Consider the following 24,247-nt stretch of genomic DNA (forward strand, 5'->3'; position numbering starts at 1 on the left):
ATCATTTGGAACGAAAGTAAATCTAATCCACTGACTAGCTACTATTGAGTGATTATGCCTTTGTCCTACCAGTTTAACAATTGTTGTGCCACTTGATCTGTAATTTCCTGGGGGGTGGGCTGTGCCTTATAAAAATGAGATTGTGCATTTTCCTTCATTGTAATATGAGCCTCAAAATTACTTTCTTTGCCTAGGCCATCCTGAAAAAGTTTGCTAAAGTCTGCACAAATTTTGAAACACTATTCTGTGACACATAAGAATTCACAGAAAGCACATTGTCTTGAATTTCTAACCCAAAAAGATCAAAAGAATCAGTACCAAAGATGTTCTAACTGTCATTTGAACAGAACACTATGAATGAAACTTTGTAACATTGCAAAAAGTGACTTGCAGGCTCCAAACATCAAGAACTGGGATATCATGGCCATTATTTGCTGAAAGTGTTGCCTCTGACTTGTAAAATTCAGGCTCTCCCATGAATTCATATGTACGTCTGTTCAAAATTTTCATTGAAGTTCTTGTATCTAAATGCATGTGCATGTTGTAATTAGCAGCCTGTAAAGTGACAGAAAGTTGGTTTACATGTTGCTGAGTTGGAGAAGCATTCTAAACTTCTTCCACGCTTGTTCTGACAATGACTTTGCACTATGACTAGCTCTAGATACTTAGAATAGGAAACAGATCGCTTGTGAGACTTTTGCTTTTGTAAAAACAGTGCACATGTTGATGCATACCGTAATGGAAACACTTTGCTCTATGACAGGAGCAATTGTCACTTGTGTGATATGAAGTACTGAGGGCAAGATTTAACATTGAGTTCCATCTGGCTAGCTCATTTCTGTTGCTGTATATGGCAGTGTCCTGGCTCTGATTTGGAATGATGCTGTGTGTGAACTGGGCACACAGCCTGTTTGTTATCAACCCTACTTTTCACTACAGAAATGTCAGGAGAATCTAAGTCTACTGAAGCACTATCATAAGTGTCCAGTGCTTTGATTAATTCTAACACTTGCTTCAAACTTGAGCCTAGATACTTAAGTAATTGTTTCCTGATTCTACAGCCAGACACATTCTGGGTGATAGTGTCCTGGACTGTGGTGCCACTACAATGTCTACCATATCCACATATAAACTTGCAATGTCTGGTCAGGTCATGTAAATCAGCTACTCACTGTTGGTGAGTTTGATGAGGTTGTCTACATAATCTATAAAACTTGTAAGAAACAGTAATCTAGAAATCTACTCTGTAGGAATCAGCATGGGTTTGGAAAAAGACGGTCGTGTGAAACCCAGCTCGCGCTATTCGTCCCCGAGACTCAGAGGGCCGTAGACACGGGTTCACGGGTAGATGCCCTGTTTCTTGACTTCCGCAAGGCGTTTGACACAGTTCCCCACAGTCGTTTAATGAACAAAGTAAGAGCATATGGACTATCATATCAATTATGTGATTGGATTGAGGAGCTCCTAGATAACAGAATGCAGCATGTCATTCTCAATGGAGAGAAGTCTTCTGAAGTAAGAGTGATTTCAGGTGTGCCGCAGGGGAGTGTCATAGGACCGTTGCTATTCACAATATACATAAATGACCTGGTGGATGACATCGGAAGTTCACTGAGGCTTTTTGCAGATGTTGCTGTGGTGTATCGAGAGGTTGCAACAATGGAAAATTGTACTGAAATGCAGGAGGATCTGCAGCGAATTGACGCATGGTGCACGGAATGGCAATTGAATCTCAATGTAGACAAGTGTATTGTGATGCGAATACATAGAAAGATAGGTCCCTTATCATTTAGCTACAACATAGGAGGTCAGCAACTGGAAGCAGTTAATTCCATAAATTATCTGGGAGTACGCATTAGGAGTGATTTAAAATGGAATGATCACATAAACTTGATCGTCGGTAAAGCAGATTCCAGACTGAGATTCATTGGAAGAATCCTAAGGAAATGCAATCTGACAACAAAGGAAGTAGGTTACAGTACGCTTGTTCGCCCACTGCTTGAATACTGCTCAGCAGTGTGGGATCCGCACCAGAGAGGGTTGATAGAAGAGATAGAGAAGATCCAACGGAGAGCAGCGCGCTTCGTTACAGGATCATTTAGTAATCGTGAAAGCGTTACGGAGATGATAGATAAACTCCAGTGGAAGACTCTGCAGGAGAGACGCTCAGTAGCTCGGTACGGGCTTTTGTTAAAGTTTCGAGAACATACCTTCACCGAAGAGTCAAGCAGTATATTGCTCCCTCCTATGTATATCTCGCGAAGAGACCATGAGGATAAAATCAGAGAGATTAGAGCCCACACAGAAGCATATCGACAATCCTTCTTTCCATGTACAATACGAGACTGGAATAGAAGGGAGAACCGATAGAGGTACTCAGGGTACCCTCCGCCACATACCGTCAGGTGGCTTGCGGAGTATGGATGTAGATGTAGATGTAGATGTAGAATCATGATCACTTGTTCATCAGAGTATTTGTTTAATGCAACAATCATGCCAGCATAGCATAGTATGATATATATATGCAGACAGCCAGAGGCTTATTTGACTCACAGGAGATTCTCATTGAAATACTGGAAGATGTTAACTGACAGACACTTAAAGATGTCAGTTATATGATGAATACCTAATTGCAAAGTTTCAGGTATAAGTAGTTATTATTCAATTTCAGTTTCTATTAATACTTTTAATTGTTTTTCCTTGCCTTTTGGTTCACTGTTTTCTTGTAATAATTGCACTGTGGCTTTTGCTTTGTTGCTCAGTTTCTTGGTTGTTCTACTTACATGTCATCTTGATTATCTTAATTACCAGTTAGAAAAATTACAATCTCCATCATCACAGTAAATTTTTTAATGTATTGTAGCTTTTTATGCTAATTGTGTAGTTAATGAGTATATTTTTATATCCTGGCAGCATTACCCCTTTAGATCATCTTTATTTTTCCTTTTCTTTGCATTATGAATTGTATGATCTACTAATTAGATTGTATACTTTCTACTACCTCACTACAACTGTTTCAAGGCAGAGGATAACTTGTTTCATGCTTGTCCCTATCTCTATCAAACTTCTTCTATATTCCAGTACCTTTAAAATCTCATAAAACCAAAAGTAGGTAGCCTTCTCTCACTCAGTGAACATATGTAAGAACCTCTGAACCGTGCTGTTGTTTTTCATGTTTATGGATCATTATCATTCACTGCAGGGGGGATCAAGTCTGTCAAACTGTTTTGAGCAACTTTGCTGGAAGTACAAGTAAGAGCTTTCAGTGGTTGACTTTAATTTTTCAATTCTTATGGACAAATTATGAAGAACTGAGTCTTCTTTCTATCAGTTAACCATTTGCACTCTGTAATGCAGACACACAGCTACTCTTATTTAAATTGCCTGTGCCTGGGTGGTGAGCGTACCACACAGAGTTGCATGAGTCTGTAGAAACAATGGGGCCACTGACCACCAATTAGGATATACTTTGAAACTAAAAGTGCAATTTCATTCAAGTATATTTACACAGCCATTCCAATACAAAACTTTTCATTCTGTGTTTCCATTGACATTTCACCCATTTTATTTATAAATGAATCACTGGCATCATCAGAACCATTTACACTCTTGTTCTCATGTAGACATTCCTCTAAAATCTCTTCTTCAGAAAGGACTGTGTGTGAAAAACTAGCCGTTTTGTGCCTACTAACTTGAAAATAATAATTACTACCTTTCTCTTAACACAACTGATACACACTGAATTAACATAGGTTTCCCTAGATGACAGTATTATGCAGAAGCGATGCTTAGTACAATCAGATTCTAGATGAAGCATGTGAGAGCTACAAAAAATTATGGCAAGTAAAGCTTGACATTGAAGAGGAAAACAAAATTCATGGTGTCCAAAGGCACTCGTCATTGGAGTGGAAAGTGTTAAACTTTCATGCAATCCTCCAGTATGAAACATGGGAAAAACTACATGTCTTCTGCTTGTGTTTATCTCCTGTGATATACAGTTCTTAGGATTGACAGGTCAGACAAACATGGTGGGGTATCAACAGGTGTATTCAACTGACCACTTACCAAAAGTCATAAGCATGTTCTACCCTGGTGGAGAAAGACAAGCAAAATTCATTGAAATAAGTTTACAGAGACAGAAGTGCTTGATTGGTATCATGTGCACAATCCAAAGTCCTGTTCAATTGTAGGGGAGTAGGTGCAGGAACCCTGCACTGTCACTCATGGCAACATCGTACTGGAGATGGTTTGCTGTTGCCTTCATCTGACCTGATATGAAGAATTGTTTGTCTGTGTTATGTGCATGACTGAATTTTTTGGACTGTGTAGTGTTGGGTTTTTATTGTTATGGATGAAAGCAAGGGAGAGGGTGAAACCTGGTGCTGGCACATAGCCAACACCTCACAAATAGCACCAAGGGGGCCACCGAGCTTAATGTCCCCGTCCAACAGACAGATCACTGTCAAAAGTGTCACATGCTCTCACCTCATGAGAGAGTGCAGAGATGCTTGAAATTGAGTACAGAACATTTATGCAAAGACTGGTGATCAGGAACTTTGCGTCACCATCTCTCCTGCCATTGCCAACCAAATACTGGCAGTTAAAATTTCATCCACCACCAGGACTTGAAATGGCTTACCTCCAAATCGAGCACCACTGCACTAGCATGTATTAATGATCTCAGCTATAGATTGCAAGTTGTATATCATCTATAAGCCACCAAAAATCAGCACTCAGACATACTTCAAGTCAATATTACATACCCTTTGGTGTCAGTAATAACACATCTTCTTAATGAGAGACATGAACTTGGACTGGCTGGGAGATTCTCTTCCCAGAATCAGCCTCAAAAGATTGTTATTTGCAGCAATATGAGCATTCTTCCACTACAGCCCATGCACCACGTGGCATACAGTCATATTTCTGTAAATTTAATTGAAATGAGTAAAATTGAAAAAGTAAGCAATATTGATCAGACTTTGGCTGTAGACCTTTCTGCACATCGTGCAGTGTTCGTGGCCTACTCTTTAACAACCCCCAAACTTCAAATTGCTTCACATAAAGTGTAGGAACGTTAAATATTTAGAGAGGAAACTGTAACAGTGACTGCTTATAAATTATATGGGACCAAATAATCAGTTTGACCTTACCAAGGTTGCCTGGCCTGTCAGTCCTAAGAAATGTGTATCCCAGAAGATAAACACATGCAGAGGTCATGTACAACGTAGCCCATGTTCCTGACTGGAGGATTTCATGAAAGTTTAATTGATGGGGAGAAGACTCAGTTCTTTGTAATGTGTGCTTAAAGATTGAAAATTCCTGTCAACCATCAATGGCTCTCACTCTTAATTCCAAGCGAATTGTTCAAAACCAGGGTTGGCCATGGCTTGCTAAACTACACACGTGGATGATGTGTGGGCCAAGCTTGATCTATCCTGGATTTGATCACTCCTTCTTTAAAATACTCAGTATGGCTTGACATTCATGTAGCAGTGTGATGTGGCACTGTTTCTTGCAGCATTTGGTGTGGTATGTTTCGAACGACCAGTGCTGTGTCTTCCTTGCTATTTGATTGTAGTGGTACTGTAAAAGAACAATGACACTTGCAATGACATATACACTCTAAAAGAGGCATTCAAGCAACATATTGTCACAACCATTTAAGTATGAGCGGAAATTACAATACTGTTCCAAAGGGAAGGATGAAAATTATTAATGTCTATTATGCAGTCACAGAAGTGCCAGGCATCACAAATATGCTATAGAATTGCATCACATCACAATGCATGAAGAATCTAAGGATTTAGATGGTTATGGAAGAGAAAACAAGTTGGCAGGCCTAAAAAGGTGCAGTGCTGCACATCAAACTGATCTCAGTGTGAGTAACCCATGAAAATCACTTGCGTTTGTGCTCTTTGTATTTGTACATATTTACTTGTGGAAATCCAATGTGTTTACAGTCCATACCATTGGTTTTTATTTGTAGCCAGCAACCAATAGTAGTGGCCTGTCATTAAAAGTAAACTACAAAACAGTGCTCAAAATTGACAGATCTAATAAACCCTTCAGCTATGGTGAATTAATGAAAAAATGCATTAAAGAGTTCATTAAAGAGTGCCATTGGAGGTACAGACGTTTTTCAAAATTATTATTTTGTGACAAACACTAACTCACCACATAGCTGTTTTGGGACTAGATATATATGGGCAATTAATTGACCTTGCCAGCAAGTTTGTTGTAGTCTCAATTGCTTTGGATGAGGCGGTCAACATTTCAGGCACAGCACAACTTCCAGTTTGTGTTGATGGGGTTTACGTGTGACAGAAGAACTGCCAAGTTTGGTGCCAATGAAAGACACAATGAGAGGGATGGACTTCTTAAAAACTGTTAAAGACACAACTGAAGCTTTTGGCCTAAATTGGAGCATGTTGGTCTTAGTTATCACTGATGGACTTCATCAATGTGATGGCCACCATATGGGCTCGTAGCATTGTCACACAAAAAACTACAACAATAAACAGGTAATTTGTATGTAATTCATTGTTTTATACATCAAGAGCCACTTTTTGCTAAATTTGCAAGGATGGAGCACATCATGAAACTGGTGATCTGATATAAGTTATCTAAAGTCACATAGGTTATTAGACTGTCATTTTCAACAGTTATGATAGAGACATGATTTGCTACTGTGAATTATGTTGGTTAAGCCAACTAGAATGCATGGAACTATTTTTGAGATCTGCTATTGTTCAATTTATGAGAGAAAAAGGGAAGCACAAACTAATGACAGAAGATCTGGAATGGATTGAAGACATCAGATTTTTGAATGACTTGACTGCACATTTAAATACCTCTGTAAGTTGTTGCAAAGTGAGATGTTATTGACATCTGATTTAATGGAAAAGGTGGATGCATTTAAAATGAAAATCATATTGTTGATGGGACTGCTTCTGAAAAAGAACACAGACCATTTCCCTGAGCTCTCTGATGTCAAAGAAAATATGAATTTTGAATAATTCATTTTAGTGTTGGAAGAAATACAAGAAAAGTTTTCAAGTGTTCTCAGGACACTGCTAAGTTTGTATCTGTTTTTTCAGACATTTTCAAGACCATTTGCTGTATCATCTGAAAGTGCCCCACTTCATTTGCAGATGGAACTGATTGAACTGTGGTGTAATTCCCAATTAAAAGACAAATTCTATTATGTTAAAACTGACCAGGGCTTCGATAAAGGTTTTTGCTGGGAAGAGTTTTCATGTCTCCATAATGACACTGCATAAGTGATATCCAAGTTGGGACCAAATTATATGTGTGAAAGATTTTTTTTATAATGAAACTAAATAAGTCCAATTACTTGGCAACCTGAGTGATGACAATCTGATAAACTCTGTGCACCTGTCAATATAGTGACAGTTTGTGCGTGATATCAGTTTTATTACATTTTGAGTGAACAAAAATGATTAAATAATGATGAAAATGTTTTGTTCCTGGTATATCTTGTTTAGACTTAAAGCCATGGCACTGTCAGCAGAGAAGTGTTGGGTACTAATTTTTTTCCTTTCATTTACGGTTACAATAATTTATTCCAACAGTAATGGAACTATAGAAACTATTTGTTTTTACATTTTCTTTTTTTTTATATATATATCTCAGCTGAAACGTAAGAATTTTACATGGAACTATGTGGCCCTCACGGTATTACTGACATGGTTGAAACCTCAACTTTATTTTAATTTTTTTATTTTTGCAGGTATTTGCTCTTGTACCTACAGTTAGTAACAATCTAATACTGCTCTTCATGGTACATAGCATAAGTTTCCTGAGTTTCTTAATATAACATATTATGAAACCGAGCCAGTCTGTGTTCTGAGTATGGCTGTTCTGTGCGCATCTATGGTTCCTCCAGCACTGGTGCTCACATAGCATAGTGGGGTTGTGCAGGAGGCAAGCAGTGAGATGAGAGAGAGTGACCTGCATGCCAGAAGGCCACTTGTGTTCCTTGTTTCTGGCTGCCGCTGCCCAAAACAGTTTGAGAAGCTTGGCCCTCCCTGCAGTGAAGGATAATTACCCAAAAATCTGGGAACTGGACTTATTTGGGGTTGACCAGGATGTTGTACACCTGAGGAGGTTCTTACATATGATCACTGAGCAAGAGGAGATCATGTACTTGTGGTTTTCTGAGAGTTCAGAGATATGGAAGTAGAGGAGGATTCTGACAGATGTAGTGACAAGTGTGAAACACTTTGTGTTCTGTCTTGCTCCAGCGGCAGTGACGGAGTAGAAAGTATGAAATGTAATTAGTGGATCATACAATTCAGATATATAAATAAAAGAAAGATGACATACTGTACCATTGTTGCCAGAATAGAAAAGTAGATCTAATAAAAGAGTAGCATACAAATCTGCAATTCATTTAAAAAATTACTGTCATCATGCTGGTTGTAATTTTTCTAGCCAGTAATTGAGGTAATCAAGATGACTTATGAGTAGTACAATTAAGGAAAAGAGCAACAACTGAAGTACTGCTATTATAAACTAACAGAGAATCATGAGGTAAGGAAAAATAACTAATATTAATATTAACTGAAAGTGAGTAATAAGTACTTATCTTGAAATTTAAAGTATGAGGTCTTTGAAAAACTTCCAATATCAACTGGTTTCTTTACAATGTTACTTCCATATGTAGGTGTTTTGCAACCCACCCCCCTGTTGGTATCATGGGGCCATGGCATTGGACTCTTGACCTTCCCTGGTGTCAGAAGTCTTCTTTCTTGTTTCATAGGGTTTGGATGGGGGATCCTCTTCAGGTTCACATTCCCAGGCATAAAGTTTTGCACTACAACAGTAGTATCCCTTTCAGCTACAGAACCAAGGTTGTCCTTATTACATTTTCGATGTTTTATCGTTTTAGTCATGTAAGTGACTGACAGATAGGGATTTTGCCCATGAATGAGATATAACAGGGATTCTGGGATCAGATTCCTCAGATGAGAAATAAAATTTTGTAATTGGAGTAGTACAGCTCCTTCCAATTTGGCAAATAGATTTTGCAAAATGTTGCATTATCTAAGAAAGTGATGGATATATTATTAATGCTAATCAAAGGATAAAAAGGTCAAAGTCATTGTGTTACTGTCATATGATTAGTACATTCTTCACAAAGTGGAATTAAGAAAGTATGAAGCACTAGATAGAACAATTTGTTTTCATTCCTATTTTTTTATCTATCAGTACATATATTGATTAATTGTGTGCTCAAGACAAATTATACTCAAAATTAGGATTTGGTTAAGATCTTCTCAGATGTTAATAATTAACATCTTCTTATATATTAAAATTTGATTCAGAATTGTAAAATTGCTTAGTTTAATCTCTTAAGACAGAGATTTAGGAATCAAGTTTTAAATTGTAAGACATTTCCAGGGGCAGACATGGACTCTGACTGCAATTTGTTGTTTATGAACTGTAAACTAAAACTGAAGAAACTACAAAAAGGTGGAATCTAAGGAGATGGGACCTGGATAAACTGAAAGAACCGTAGGTGGCAGAGAGAATCAGAGAGAGCATTAGGGAAAGATTGACAAGAACAGGGGAAAGAAATACAGTAGAAGAAGAATGGGTACCTTTGAGAGCTGAAATATTGAAGGCAGCAGAGGATCAAGTAGGTAAAAAGACAAGTGGTAGTAGAAATCCTTGGGTAACAGAAGAGATGTTGAATTTAACTGATGAAAGGAGAAAATATAAAAATGCAGTAAATGAGCAGGCAAAGAAGGATTACAAACATCTTAAAAATGAGATCAACAGGAAGTGCAAAATGATTAAGCAGGGATGGGTAGAGGACAAATGTAAGGATGTGGAGCATATACCAGTAGGGATAAGAGAGATATTGCCTTCAGGAAAATTAGAGACCTTTGGAGAAAAAACAACCACCTGTATGAATATCAAGAGCTCTGATGGAAACCAATCCTAATTAAAGAAGGAAAAGCAGAAAGGTGGAAGGAGTATATAAAGGGTCTACACAAAGGAAATGCACTTGAGGGCAATGTTACAGAAATGGAGGAAGACATAGAGGAAGATGAGAAGAGAGGAGTGATACTGAGTGAAGAATTTTACTAGGCACTGGAAGACTTAAGTCAAAACTAGGCCATAGGTGTAGACAAAATTCTGTTAGAGCTTTTGATATTGTTGGGCAAACCAGCCATGACAAAATTCTACCATCTGGTGAGTAAGAAGTAAGAGACAGGCGAAATACCCTCAGACTTCAAGAAGAGTATAGTAAATCTAATCCCAAAGAAAGCAGGTGATTACAGGTGTAAAAATTACCTAACTATCAGTTTAATAAGTAATGGCTGCAAAATACTAACACGAATTCTTTACAGACGAATGGAAAAACTGGAAGAAGAAAACCTCGGGGAAGATCAGTTTAGATTTTGTAGAGAAGTTGGAGCACTGACCCTATGACTTAACTTAGAAGATAGACTAAGGAAAGGCAAACCTGCATTTATAGCATTTGTAGACTTAGAAAAGCTTCTGGAAATGTTGACTGGAATACTCTCTTTCAATTTCTGAAGATGACAGGAATAAAATACAGGGAGGAAAAGACTATTTACAAATTGTACAGAAACCAGATGGCTGTTATAAGAGTTGAGGAGCACAAAAGGGAAGCAGTGGTATAGAAGGGAGTAAGAAAGGGTTGTAGCCTATCCCTGATGTTATTCAATCTGTATAATGAGCACCAGTAAAGGAAACAAAAGAGAAATTCGGAGTAGGTATTAAAATCCATGGAGAAGAAATAAAAACTTTGAGGTTCGCCGATGACATTGTAATTCTATCAGAGACAGCAAAGGACTTGGAAGAGCAACTGAATGGAATGGATGGTGTCCTGAAAGAAGGATATGAGATGAACATCAACAAAAGCAAAACAAGGATGATGGAATGCAACCAAATTGAATTAGATGATGCTGAGGGAATTAGATTAGGAAACAAGATGCTTACAAGTAGTAAATGAGTTTTGCTATTTGGGGAGCAAAATAACTGATGAGGGTCAAAGTAGAGAGGATATAAAATGTAGACTGGCAATGGCAAGGAAGGTGTTTCTGAGGAAGAGAAATTTGTTAACATGAAATATAGATTTAAGTGTCAGGAAATCGTTTCTGAAACTATTTGTATGGAGTGTAGCCATGTATGAAAGTGAAACATAGATGATAAATAGTTTGGACAAGAAGAGAGTAGAAGATTTCAAAATGTGGTGTCACAGAAGAATGCTGAAGATTAGATGGGTAGATCACATAACTAATGAGGAGGTATTGAATAGAATTGGAGAGAACAGAAATTTGTGGCGCAACTTGACTAGAAGAAGGGATTAGTTGGTAGGACATGTTTTGAGGCATCAAGGGATCACAAATTTAGCATTGGAGGCAGCGTGGAGGGTAAAAATCGTAGAGGAAGACCAAGAGATGAATACACTAAGCAGATTCAGAAGGATGTAGGTTGCAGTAGGTACTGGGAGATGAAGAAGCTTGCACAGGACAGAGTAGCATGGAGAGCTGCATCAGATAGATTATATAATGGTAAGACAGAGATTTAGGAACCATGTTTTAAATTGTAAGACATTTCCAGGGGCAGATGTGGACTGTGACCACAATCTATTGGTTATGAACTGTAGATTAAAACTGAAGAAACTGCAAAAAGGTGGGAATTTAAGGAGATGGGACCTGGATTAACTGAAAGAACCAGAGGTTGTACACAGTTTCAGGGAGAGCATAAGGAAACAATTGTCATGAATGGGGGAAAGAAATGCAGTAGAAGAAGAATGGGTAGCTCTGAGGGATGAATGTGAAGGCAGCAGAGGATCAAGTAGGTAAAAAGACGATGGCTAGTAGAAATCCTTGGGTAACAGAAGAAATATTGAATTTAATTGATGAAAGGAGAAAATATAAAAATGCAATAAATGAAGCAGGCAAAAAGGAATACAAACGTCTCAAAAATGAGACTGACGGAAGTGCAAAATGGCTAAGCAGGGATGGCTAGAGGACAAATGTAAGGATGTAGAGGCTTGTCTCATGAGGGGTAAGATAGATATTGCCTACAGGAAAATGAAAGAGGCCTTTGGAGGAAAGAAAACAACTAGTATGAATATCAAGAGCTCAGATGGAAACCCAGTTCTAAGCAAAGAAGGGAAAGCAGAAAGGTGAAAGGAGTATATAGAGGGTCTATACAAGGGTGATGTACTTGAGGACAATGTTAAGGAAATGGAAGAGGATGTAGATGAAGATGAAATGGGAGGTACAATACTGCGTGAAGAGTTTGATAGAGCACTGAAAGACCTGAGTCGAAACAAGGCCCCCGGAGTAGACAACATTCCATTGGAACTACTGACGGCCTTGGGAGAGCCAGTCCTGACAAAACTCTACCATCTGGTGAGCAAGATGTATGAGACAGGCGAAATACCCTCAGACTTCAAGAAGAATGTAATAATTCCAATCCCAAAGGAAGCAGGTGTTGACAGATGTGAAAATTACCTAACTATCAGTTTAATAAGTCACAGCTGCAAAATACTAATTCCAATTCTTTACAGACGAATGGAAAAACTAGTAGAAGCCGACCTCGGGGAAGATCAATTTGGATTCCGTAGAAATGTTGGAACACGTGAGGCAATACTGACCCTACGACTTATCTTAGAATCTAGATTAAGGAAGGGCAAACCTACGTTTCTAGCACTTGTAGACTTTGAGAAAGGTTTTGACAATGTTGACTGGAATACTCTCTTTCAAATTCTGAAGGTGGCAGGGGTAAAGTACAGGGAGCGAAAGGCTATTTACAATTTGTACAGAAACCAGATGGCAGTTATAAGAGTCGAGGGACATGAAAGGGAAGCAGTGGTTGGGAAAGGAGTGAAACAGGGTTGTAGCCTCTCCTCGATGTTATTCAATCTGTATATCGAGCAAGCAGTAAACGAAACAAAAGAATAATTTGGAGTAGGTATTAAAAACCATGGAGAAGAAATAAAAACTTTGAGTTTTGCCGATGACATTGTAATTCTGTCAGAGACAGCAAAGGACTTGGAAGAGCAGTTGAGTGGAATGGACAGTGTCTTGAGAGGAGTATATAAGATGAACATCAAACAAAGCAAAACGAGGATAATGGAATGTAGTAGAATTAAGTCGGGTGATGCTGAGGGAATTAGATTAGGAAATGAGACCCTTAAAGTAGTAAAGTAGTTTTGCTATTTGGGGAGCAAAATAACTGATGATGGTCGAAGCAGAGAGGAAATAAAATGTAGACTGGCAATGGCAAGGAAAGCATTTCTGAAGAAGAGAAATTTGTTAACATCGAGTATAGATTTAAGTGTCAGGAAGTCTTTTCTGAAAGTATTTGTATGGAGTGTAGCCATGTATGGAAGTGAAACATGGACGATAAATAGTTTGGACAAGAAGAGAATAGAAGCTTCCGAAATGTGGTGCTACAGAAGAATGCTGAAGATTAGATGGGTAGATCACATTACTAATGAGGAAGTATTGAATAGAATTGGGGAGAAGAGAAGTTTGTGGCACAACTTGACCAGAAGAAGGGATCGGTTGGTAGGACATGTTCTGAGGCATCAAGGGATCAGCAAATTCGTATTGGAGGGCAGTGTGGAGGGTAAAAATGGTAGATGGAGACCAAGAGATGAATACACTAAGCAGATTCAGAAGGATGTAGGTTGCAGTAGGTACTGGGAGATGAAGAGGCTTGCACAGGATAGATTAGCATGGAGAGCTGCATCAAACCAGTCTCAGGACTGAAGACCACAACAACAACAACATTGTCAAAAAACAATATACTGACTAAGTCTCAATATGGTTTTAGGGACCAGTTATCAACAATTAATGCTGTTGAAAATGTTGTTTCTATTGTGCAATCTTCTTTGGAACTCTCCCTCTCAGTAACAGAAAGCAAACTGTAAGCTACAACGGTCAAAAGTCACTGTTACTGATATTTATAAATGACCTGCCCAGCAATATGACATGCAAACCTGTGCTTTACGCAGATGATACAATTTTCTATCATTTCAGGGAAGCACATCAATAAACTGAAGGAGCATAGTAAAGATTTTCTGAGATTATCCAATATGTGGTTCGAACCCAATGAGTTCGCTATTAACTATGAAAAGACTGTAAATATATACTTCAGCATATCCAATGCTGATATTGAGTACATTTCTACTAAACTTCTTCGCGTATACTTAGATACGAAATTAACCTGGCAGAGTCACATAGACAACATATCTCGAAAGCTTTTGCGAGTTATCTATCTACTGAAAAAATTATGCACCTGTGTTTCTTAAAGCCTGCTGATTAATTCCTATTTTGCATTCTTTCATTGCCATATTAGCTATGGTATTCTTCTATGGGGTAATTCTCCATGGTCCAGGAAAATTTTTATTTGGCAGAAGAAAGCCATCAGGAGCATCTCTGGGATTACCAAAAATAACATATCATGTAGGTCATACTTCAAAGAATTACAGATAATGGCAGTCCCTTCTCTTTTTATATACAGCTGCCTTTTGTACATAAAAGAAAACCCTAACAGTTACAACCTTAGGCAGTCCGTTCATAATCATAACACTCATCAAACATTTAAGATCGACATACCAACAACTTGACTCAAGAAAACACAAGACAATTATGAATACATGGGAATAAGGCTTTTCAACACATTACCTGTGCAGGCACATTGTGTCTCTCTTAATATATTTAAAAGTAAGACTAAAAAATGGCTGAACGACAAAGCTTTTTACAGTGTTAAAGAATTTGAAAACTCTTCTAAAATAGACCTGACTTACAAAACAATCACAACTCTGTTTGTACCTCTTCCTAAGCTTTTTTTTGTCTCTGTAGTTCCACATTTAACTGTTAAACATGTGGAGAAATCCTTATGTATGAAATGTATTCTTTTATTATTTACATTCTTTAAATGCACACTTTAGTTATGTGGGATATCCTTATGTATCAAATTTATTCCTTTATTATGTATGTTCTATTAAAATGTATACTTTAGCTTTGTGTGATACCTCACAATAGTTATATTTCTTAATATGTAAATTGTACATTACTCATGACGACATCGACTGCATGTAAATGCTTAAAGATGGATAAATAAATAAATAAATAAAAACCAGTCTCTGGACTGAAGACCACAACAACAACAACATGTTATTAGTAACATGTTATTGAAAATGGACTATCAAGGGAAAAATAAAGCTTAGGAAGCATTTTAACATTCTTGAATAAAAACTAGCAATGACATGGCCTTTTTTGTGGGAGAAGAGCCTCGGTAGTTCATTGAGCCTCACCTCCCCAGGAAATTTTGGCTAATGTTTTATATATACTTTTTGTTTTTAATTGTTCTGTTATTTACTTTTATATTGTTTTGCATATCCATATTGTCTTGTTCTGAGTTTGTTGATGCATCTGAGTTGATGGTTGTTTTGTCATTGGGATTGTTCCATGTGTTGTGTTGTCTTGTAGGGTGATAACCTATTTCCCATGTCATGTATGGTCATTCCTGTCTTTGTGCTGTGTGGATTGCTTGTGAAATTTTGTCTGTGAAGGTGTTTGTTCTAACCAATCATCCGGCTATCATATCCTTTGTCATATGTCATTGTCGTGCGCTTGTGGTCATTGTGTGTGTTCCACTGTGCTGATTTCTCCATATGTGCATATCTCTGTCTTTTAGTCCAACATGATAGAGATGCTGTGGGTAAGGTCCATGCTCTATGAGAAAATGGACCATACCACTTGTCAGATCTATATATTTGATGCTCATTCATTCTTAGATGTTTGGGAAGAATGTGCGTACTCTGCGGCCTTTGTCTGTTGTATCCCATTCAGTATGCCAGATGTCATTTTGCCATTAATTAACTTGTTTCTTGTCCATTATTTGTCGGCCCGTAATTTTGTGTACTTTGTCCTGTGACCTCTTTTTCATCCAGCATCCTGCAACTCTGAAACATATGGTAATGTCTACTGGGTATACCCATGATAATGTATAATGCCTTTATAGGTATTGTCCCATATGCACCTGATATTCTAAAAAGGATGCTTCTCTGTCTGTATTGTACTGTTGTTTTGTGTGACAGAGATCGTGGCCCATGAACTGGCTGCATAGCTCAGAATGGAATCAAACAAGGCAATATGGTAGGCCCGTATCATATGTAGTGGTAGTCTAAACTGTGCAGCATTGAGTCTGGCTGGTTTATGCATCAATTTCGTCACTTTGTCAGTCATGAGTTTTGCATGTTCTTTGAATGAGAGTTCTCCATCAAAATACTCTGAGATATCTTGTCATAAATTTTTGTTGTATGGTGGTATAGTCAAGTCTGATTGTTGGATTTCTTTGTAATGCCCCCTTGAGCAGTATGCAGGCAATTGTTTGACTGCTTTTTAAAATTTGTTGTTGTTGCACCAGTTATTTACCTTTCACAGTATTGCCATTGGCTCAGAAATTCTCTTGAGTTGGCCAATGTAATCACCATTATGTTGTCTGTGTACACAATTACCCCTGTCATGCAATTGTCCTCATCAAGAGTGTTTAAAAGAGGTTGTATAGCAGTGTCCCAGAATACAAAACTGCCTAAAGACACCTGTGGGCAGCCCTCTGTAATTCTTTTGAACATCCTCTGATGGCCTGCATTCCATTCTGCAACTCTATTTTTGAAGTAGTCTAGGAGACTGTAATATAACGATGTGGGTATCTTCATTTTCCTAAATCTTGCAAGTAGTGCAGGCCACCAGGCGTTACCAAAGGCACTGGCTGTATTAATTAGGCTCACATCTTCATATTTGCCTTGTGTCATTTGTATTGTCTACAGTGAATTGTTAATGGCATCTGATGCAGATTTCTATGGTATAAACCCAAACTGATGGGGACTAAAGCTGAAGAGCTGTCTGCATGACTGACGCCTGTTGCACAGCAGTCTCTTTTGGATCTTGGCCAACCTGTTTATCAAGCAGATTGGTCTGTATGTCTTCAGATCCATCATGTCTCTGTCCTTGATGATTACTGCATTTGCAGATTTACATGTTGTGGGTATCTTGCATTGTTGTAAGCCATCATTTAGAAATTCAGTCAGAAATGATATGATCTGCTTTGTTGTATTCTTGAAAGTTTCTAGGTGAATTCCATTGGGGCCTGGGGCTTTTTTTGTATTTGAGTTTGTTAACTGCCAGGGAAACCTCCAAAGGGACTGACTACTTGGTCAGTAGCTTAGTTAGTTCCTATTAGTTGGTGGAGATTACTATATTGTTTTTGATCCTGAATTGGGTCATTGTCTGGGAAAAGGTTTTGTACAAGGTATCCTTCAGAACTTCTCCAGTATTGGGTGGTGGAGCCATCTTGTTGTCTCAGTGCGGACAGTAAAAATGGTGATTTTATTTTGTCAGTCTGCAGTTTGTATGGTTCTCCCTGCATATTATTTTCTAACTGACTCCACACAAAGTTGTCCCAGTGGTCCTGTCTTGTCTTGTTAAGTTTGGTGTCTTTAGCATTATGATAGATTTGGAATCTAATTTCCCATTCTTATACTGTTTTTGATCTTTGGTAGTCATTTTTGTCTCATGAGTCTTTCTGGAGTATTCTCAACATTGTGGACCATGGCATTCCCTGCTTACATTTTTTGTTTGCTACTGCAGCTGATTGGGCTTTTTGTAGTATATTTGTCAGTGTGTAAGCAATACTACCATGCACAGAATAGAGGGGTGAGTTGTTGATCTCCTCACTTAGTCTGTCAGTTTGCCCTATGCAGCAGCAACCATGGGTTCTGTGTTGTATGTGTGTTTGTTTCAGTAGTGGTTGATGTGTTTGTGACTATTACACTGTGGTCACTACATGTGACTTTTTCTAGGAAATGCCCATTTACAATGTGTGTGACTCAGTTTTCATTTACAAAATTAATTTCAGTGTTACTGATTCCATCTGCATATCCACAGAATGTTGGTGGTTGTCCTGCTTTATTCAGCATGAGAAGTTTGCAGTCATTCATTGTGTTTACAATGTCTTGTCCTCTAGTGTCCATTCTGTCATTATGCCAGAGGGTTGAGAGTGCATTGATGTTGGTGTCTATCAGTCAGTGTCTGCCTCTGGTGAACTGTGTTATCTCCCATATTTTATTTGTGAGTGGTTCTATTTCAAGTGAGTATTGAGCATACCTGGACGAGATTACCCAGTTTTCCCTGAGCAGTGTGATTTCTATTGTTACTGTGTGTTTGGTGTTCAGCTATGTAATTTGTGCAATTGTTATCTGTATGTTTTTCAGCACAATTGCTGCCTTTGCATGTGTGGAACTTGTTGTTGCAGTGTATTGTCTCAGAATGCCAGGTATTTTCCCATTGCGCATTTATGGTTCTCGTAGGCAAATTATATCAGCTGCTTTGTCCTCTGTTGGTTTAATTAGCTACGTTCCCACTAAGTTATTTCTCATGCGGTTTTGGTGCATAAGTTTCATTTTGTTGGTAGATATTTTGAATAGATATAGCTTTTATGTCCTACCTCTTTAGGGTCATAGTAAACATGCACATGTGCTCTTACAAAATCCTTATAAATTCATTTCGAGTCCATTCCTTTACCCATTCTTGAGTATGCCTGTCCCAGGAGTTTGATTAAGATCTGGTGGTCTGTAGGGAGATTTGCCATTTGGAGTATCATTCTATCCATTTGTTTGGTGGTTGGGATACATGTTTTATCCCCTTTTGGATATTCCAAATGTATTACCATTCTTAGTGCTGTTTGTAAAATGTCTTTATTTTCTAGTCTGCTGAGAGATGAGTTACTTCAAAGTTCTTTGTATATTAATGCTCTGTTGTCTGTTGTACTTTGTTTGTTGTCTTTATTATGTGATGCTTCAGTTCTCATTGTCTGTAATTGATATAGGAAACAGAGAAGATACAAAGAAGAGCAGCACATTTTGTTACAGATTCATTTAGTAAGTGCAAAAGTATCACAGAGATGCTCCGCTAACTCTATTGGCAGATGCTGCAAGAGAGGCATTCCACATGACAGTGTGGCTTATTGTTAAAGTTCTGAGAGCATGCATTCCTGAGAGAGTCCACCAGTATATTACTTCCTCCTATGTACATGTCATAAAAAGATCATGAAGATAAAATCAGAGAGATTCAAGTCCACACAGAGTCTTACCAGCAATCATTCTCTGTGTGAAATGTTTGTGACTAAAACAGGAAAAGAGGCAAGTCACACTGGCACACAAAGCAGTCTGCTGCACACACAGTGAGGTGCCTTGCGGGGTGTGGATGTAGATGTATGATCAGTGGCCATCTATATTTATTTTTGTTGAAATGAAAGGATTGGTAACAACTAAAAGCCAGCTCTGTGTGGCTATTCACACTCATTTTTATTAACATGAAAGACTCAGTGGCATCACACTGCTGCTAGGATTAGCTTGCTATGCTCCAAAATAGTGTGAAAAAGACAGTATGTAGAAAAATGTAAAATAATACGACAATTAACTGCAGATTATTTTTCTGTTAATTTGTTGCTAATTTTGTTTCAGAAAGATGGTGTCATATATAGTCACTGGCGCAGTGTTTCAGATGGATATGTAAACAAGGTAAGTTTCAAAATGTTTGAACTTTGTAATCATAGCAATTCAAGAAAGACAACGTAATTCTGTGTAAAATTGTCTTGGGGTCCCAACTGTGTTAATTGGTTATATGTGCATCAGTTTTTGGCTTAACTCTGCTCAGCCAACATCAAGTGGTAGCTGTGTCTTTGCTGGTTTCTTCCTTATACAACCATGGTACTGAACGTTATGTGACTGGTGTCAAACCATGACTGTACAAGGCAGTGTGTTTGTACCATTATCGTGGTAGAATTGACGTAGGCGGTTGAGTTCTTGTGGCAAATTTTTGCCAACAAGGACGGCTTTTGTTTGATGACCCAAAGTCCACAGAGCAGTGTATTTTTGGGCCAGATGGTGGTGGCTGAAAGCATGCAAATGGAAGTCTTTGTGAGTCATTTTCTGTAAGCACTGTGGCCAAGACTTTGAAATGGAATAAGACAATTGTACATTGCACAGTTGATTCCTGTTACTGGCTGTCAGCACCAGACACTAAACAAAAGTGACTGACTGGTGAGTATTGAGAGGCCAACAGGGATATTGGGCTGTCAAGGGAGAGAGAAAGAAGTGGAGTGGGTGATTGGAACTGGAATGAGTGGTCTGTGCAGAATCAGAATGCAATTTAATGTATTTTTCATAATTTGGTTTCATGTGTGGCTGTTTGTTTTGTTTAGTGAAGGAAGTATACTTGAAGTACAATTAGCTTTTGCGTATTAAATGTTGTAACTATAATTACAGACGTGAAATAACAAAACTATGCAATCAAATTTATTGCCATGGCCATCAGACAGTGTGTGATTGATGCTCCTAAAGAAAAATGTGGTCTTTGTCAAATTAACCATGAAAATGTTCTTATGGCAATTTAATTATTTCAGTAACCTATTTATTGCTGATTAAATTTACTGAATCATGATGATAACATGTGTTTTGTAATTGTGCTCCCTGCCACCATTGGATAAGCAACTGCAGCAGCAAGTCGTATAACCCTAGCTTACTTATTTGTTACATAGTTTAATTCTTAATTTCTTTGCGTGTTTTTGGGTACTTGCATTGTTTAATTCATAAATTTCGGGCGTATTGTAGTATTTGAGAGTTGTAGCATCGCGCTTTAGTGTTTACTTCATAGATTCTTACTTAAATTGTGTGTGAGTTTCATATAGGAGGTGTAATTTTGAGTTTTAGTTACTGTAATCGTAAATTCAGGCAGACTGTAGCGCAGTCGTTAGGCAATTGTACAGGTTAGTTAATACATTCTTTGCATGTTTCGCTTGCGTTATCTAGGCACAGACTCGTGTTTCAGTAACTGTTGTTCAACATCAATTAGAATGGACAGGGACTGCGATTGGTGTGTTCGGATGAGGGCTGAGTTGGCATCCCTTCGCTCACAGCTGCAAGCGGCGCTGACTTCGGTCGTGCAGCTGGAGGCTGTTGCCAATGGGCACCACTGTGGGGAGCCGGACTTGGGTATCACAGGGATGTCAACCTCATCCCATCTGTCCCCAGACCGGTCTGCCACTGTGGTTGCCCCAGTTGCTGCCCGCAGTGGGGCTGAGCCCTCGCCTGTGGTTGATTGGGAGGTCGTTCCAAGGCGTGGCAGGCAGCGAAAGGCGTCCCCGGAGGCTGATCAGAAAGCCTCCCCGGTGCGTCTGACAAACCGGTTTCAGGCACTGTCTCTGGCTGAGCCAGATGCAGCTGCCTGCCCGTTTCAGAGGATCATTCTCAGCCTTCAAGGTCCGGGCAATCGCAGAGGGTGGGCTTATTGGTAGTTGGGAGCTCCAATGTAAGGCGCGTAATGGGGCCCCTTAGGAATATGGCAGTTAAGGAGGGGAAGAAATCCAGTGTGCACTCTGTGTGCATTTCAGGAGGAGTCATTCCTGATGTGGAAAGGGTCCTTCAGGATGCCATGAAGAGCACAGGGTGCAGCCAGATGCAGGTGGTGGCACATGTCGGCACTAATGACTTGTGTCACTTTAGATCTGAGGAAATTCTCTCTGGATTCCAGCGGCTATCTGATTTGGCGAAGGCTGCCAGTCTTGCTTACGAGATGAAGGCAGAGCTCACCATCTGCAGCATCATTGACAGAACCGACTGTGGACCTTTGGTGCAGAGCCGGGTGGAGGGTCTGAATCAGAGGCTCAGACAGTTTTGCGACCGTGTTGGCTGCAGATTCCTTGACTTGCGCCATAGGGTGGTGGGGTTTCGGGTTCCGCTGAATAGGTCAGGAGTTCACTACACTCAGCTGGTGGCTACACGGATAGCGGAGGCTGTGTGTCATGGTCTGGGCGGTTTTTTAGGTTAGAAGGCCTCAGGAAAGTACGGGGTGGGCTGCAATCACAAAGAGTGCATGGTAAATACATGACGTGCTTGGATCAAGGAACAGTCGGAATTGTAGTTGTAAATTGTTGTAGTTGTTCTGGGAAAGTCCCTGAGCTTCAAGCGCTAATAGAAAGCACAGAAGCTGAAATCGTTATAGCTACAGAAAGCTGGCTAAAGCCTGAAATAAGTTCCGCAGAAATTTTTACGAAGTCTCAGACGGTGTTCAGGAAAGATAGATTAGGCAGAATTGGTGGTGGAGTGTTTGTGTCTGTCAGTTGTGGTTTATCTTGTGGTGAAGTAGAAGTATATACTCCGTGCGAATTGGTATGGGTGGAGGTTATACATAACAGCCGAACTAAGTTAATAATTGGCTCCTTCTACCGACCCCTAGACTCCGATGATATAGTTGCTGAACAGTTCGGAGAAAATTTGAGTCTTGTAACAAATAAATACCCCACTCATACGGTTATAGTTGGTGGGGACTTCAACCTTCCCTCAATATGTTGGCAAAAATACTTGTTCATAACCGGTGGTAGGCAGAAAACATCTTCCAAGATTGACAAAATGCTTTCTCCAAAAATTATTTCAAGCAGTTAGTCTATGAACCCACGCGAATTGTAAATGGTTGCGAAAACATACTTGACCTCTTAGCCACAAACAATCCAGTGCTGATAGAGAGCATGATGACTGATACAGGGCTTAGTGATCACAAGGTCGTTGTAGCTAGGCTCAATACCGTTTCTTCAAAATCCACCAGAAACAAACGCAAAATAATTTTATTTAAAAAAATGGATAAAGTGTCACTAGAAGCCTTCCTAAGAGACAATCTCCATTCCTTCCGAACTGACTAAGCAAATGTATACAAGATGTGGCTCAAATTCAAAGATATAGTAGCAACAGCAATTGAGAGATTCATACCTCATAAATTGGTAAGAGATGGAACGGATCCCCCGTAGTACACAAAACATGTCCGAACGCTGTTGCAGAGGCAACAGAAAAAGCATGCGAAGTTCAGAAGAACACGAAATCCCGAAGATTGGCTAAAATTTACAGACACGTGAAATTTGGCACAGACTTCAATGTGAGATGCCTTTAATAGGTTCCATAACGAAACATTGTCTCGAAATTTGGTAGAAAATCCGAAGAAATTCTGGTCGTATGTAAAGTACACAAGCGGCAAGATACAGTCAATACCTTCGCTGTGCAGTACCGATGGTTCTGTTACCCACGACTGTGCCGCTAAAGCGGAGTTATTGAATGCAGTTTTCCGAAATCCCTTCACCAAGGAAGACAAATAGAATATTCCAGGATTTGAAACATGAACAGCTGCTAGCATGAATTTCTTAGAGGTAGATACCTTAGGGGTTTCGATGCAACTCAAATCGCTTGATACAGGCAAGTCTTCAGGTCCAGATTGTATACCGATTAGGTTCCTTTCAGATTACGCTCATACAATAGCTCCCTACTTAGCAATCATATACATCCGCTCGCTCACCAATAGATCTGTACCTACAGATTGGAAAATTGTGCAGGTCGCACCAGTGTTTAAGAAGGGTAGTAGGAGTAATCCACCTAACTACAGACCTATATCATTGACGTTGGTTTGCAGTAGGGTTTTGGAGCATATACTGTATTCAAGCATTATGAATCATCTCAAAGAGAACGATCTATTGATATGTAATCAGCATGGTTTCAGAAAATGTCGTTCTTGTGCAACGCAGCTAGCTCTTTATTCGCACGAAGTAATGGCCGCTATCGACAGGGGATCTCAAGTTGATTCCGTATTTCTAGATTTCCGGAAAGCTTTTGACACCATTCCTCACAAGTGACTTCTAATCAAGCTGCGGAGCTATGGGGTATCGTCTCAGTTGTGCGACTGGATTCGTGATTTCCTGTCAGGAAGGTCGCAGTTCGTAGTAATAGATGGCAAATCATCGAGTAAAACTGAAGTGATATCAGGTGTTCCCCAGGGAAGCATCCTGGGACCTCTACTGTTCCTGATCTATATAAATGTCCTGGGTGACAATCTGAGCAGTTCTCTTAGACTGTTCGCAGATGATGCTGTAATTTACCGTTTAGTAAGGTCATCCGAAGACCAGTATCAGCTGCAAAGCGATTTAGAAAAGATTGCTGTATGGTGTGTCAGGTGGCAGTTGACGCTAAATAACGAAAAGTGTGAGATGATCCACATGAGTTCCAAAAGAAATCCGTTGGAATTCGATTACTCGATAAATAGTACAATTCTCAAGGCTGTCAATTCAACTAAGTACCTGGGTGTTAAAATTACGAACAACTTCAGTTGGAAGGACCACATAGATA

At 39.1% G+C, this 24,247-nt stretch overlaps 1 protein-coding gene across 1 annotated transcript in view; it reads left to right on the forward strand.

Annotated features, from left to right (window-relative positions):
* Positions 1–24,247, forward strand: part of LOC126284419 (serine/threonine-protein phosphatase 6 regulatory ankyrin repeat subunit C-like) — a 591,030-nt gene that overhangs the window by 372,118 nt on the left and 194,665 nt on the right. Inside the window, exon 5 of the mRNA XM_049983337.1 lies at positions 19,547–19,603. Coding sequence (XP_049839294.1) covers positions 19,547–19,603 — 57 coding nt within the window. The remainder of the gene's footprint in view (positions 1–19,546; positions 19,604–24,247) is intronic.

Source organism: Schistocerca gregaria, chromosome 1 (genome assembly GCF_023897955.1).
Source record: "Schistocerca gregaria isolate iqSchGreg1 chromosome 1, iqSchGreg1.2, whole genome shotgun sequence".
NCBI classification, from domain to species: Eukaryota; Metazoa; Arthropoda; class Insecta; order Orthoptera; family Acrididae; genus Schistocerca; species Schistocerca gregaria.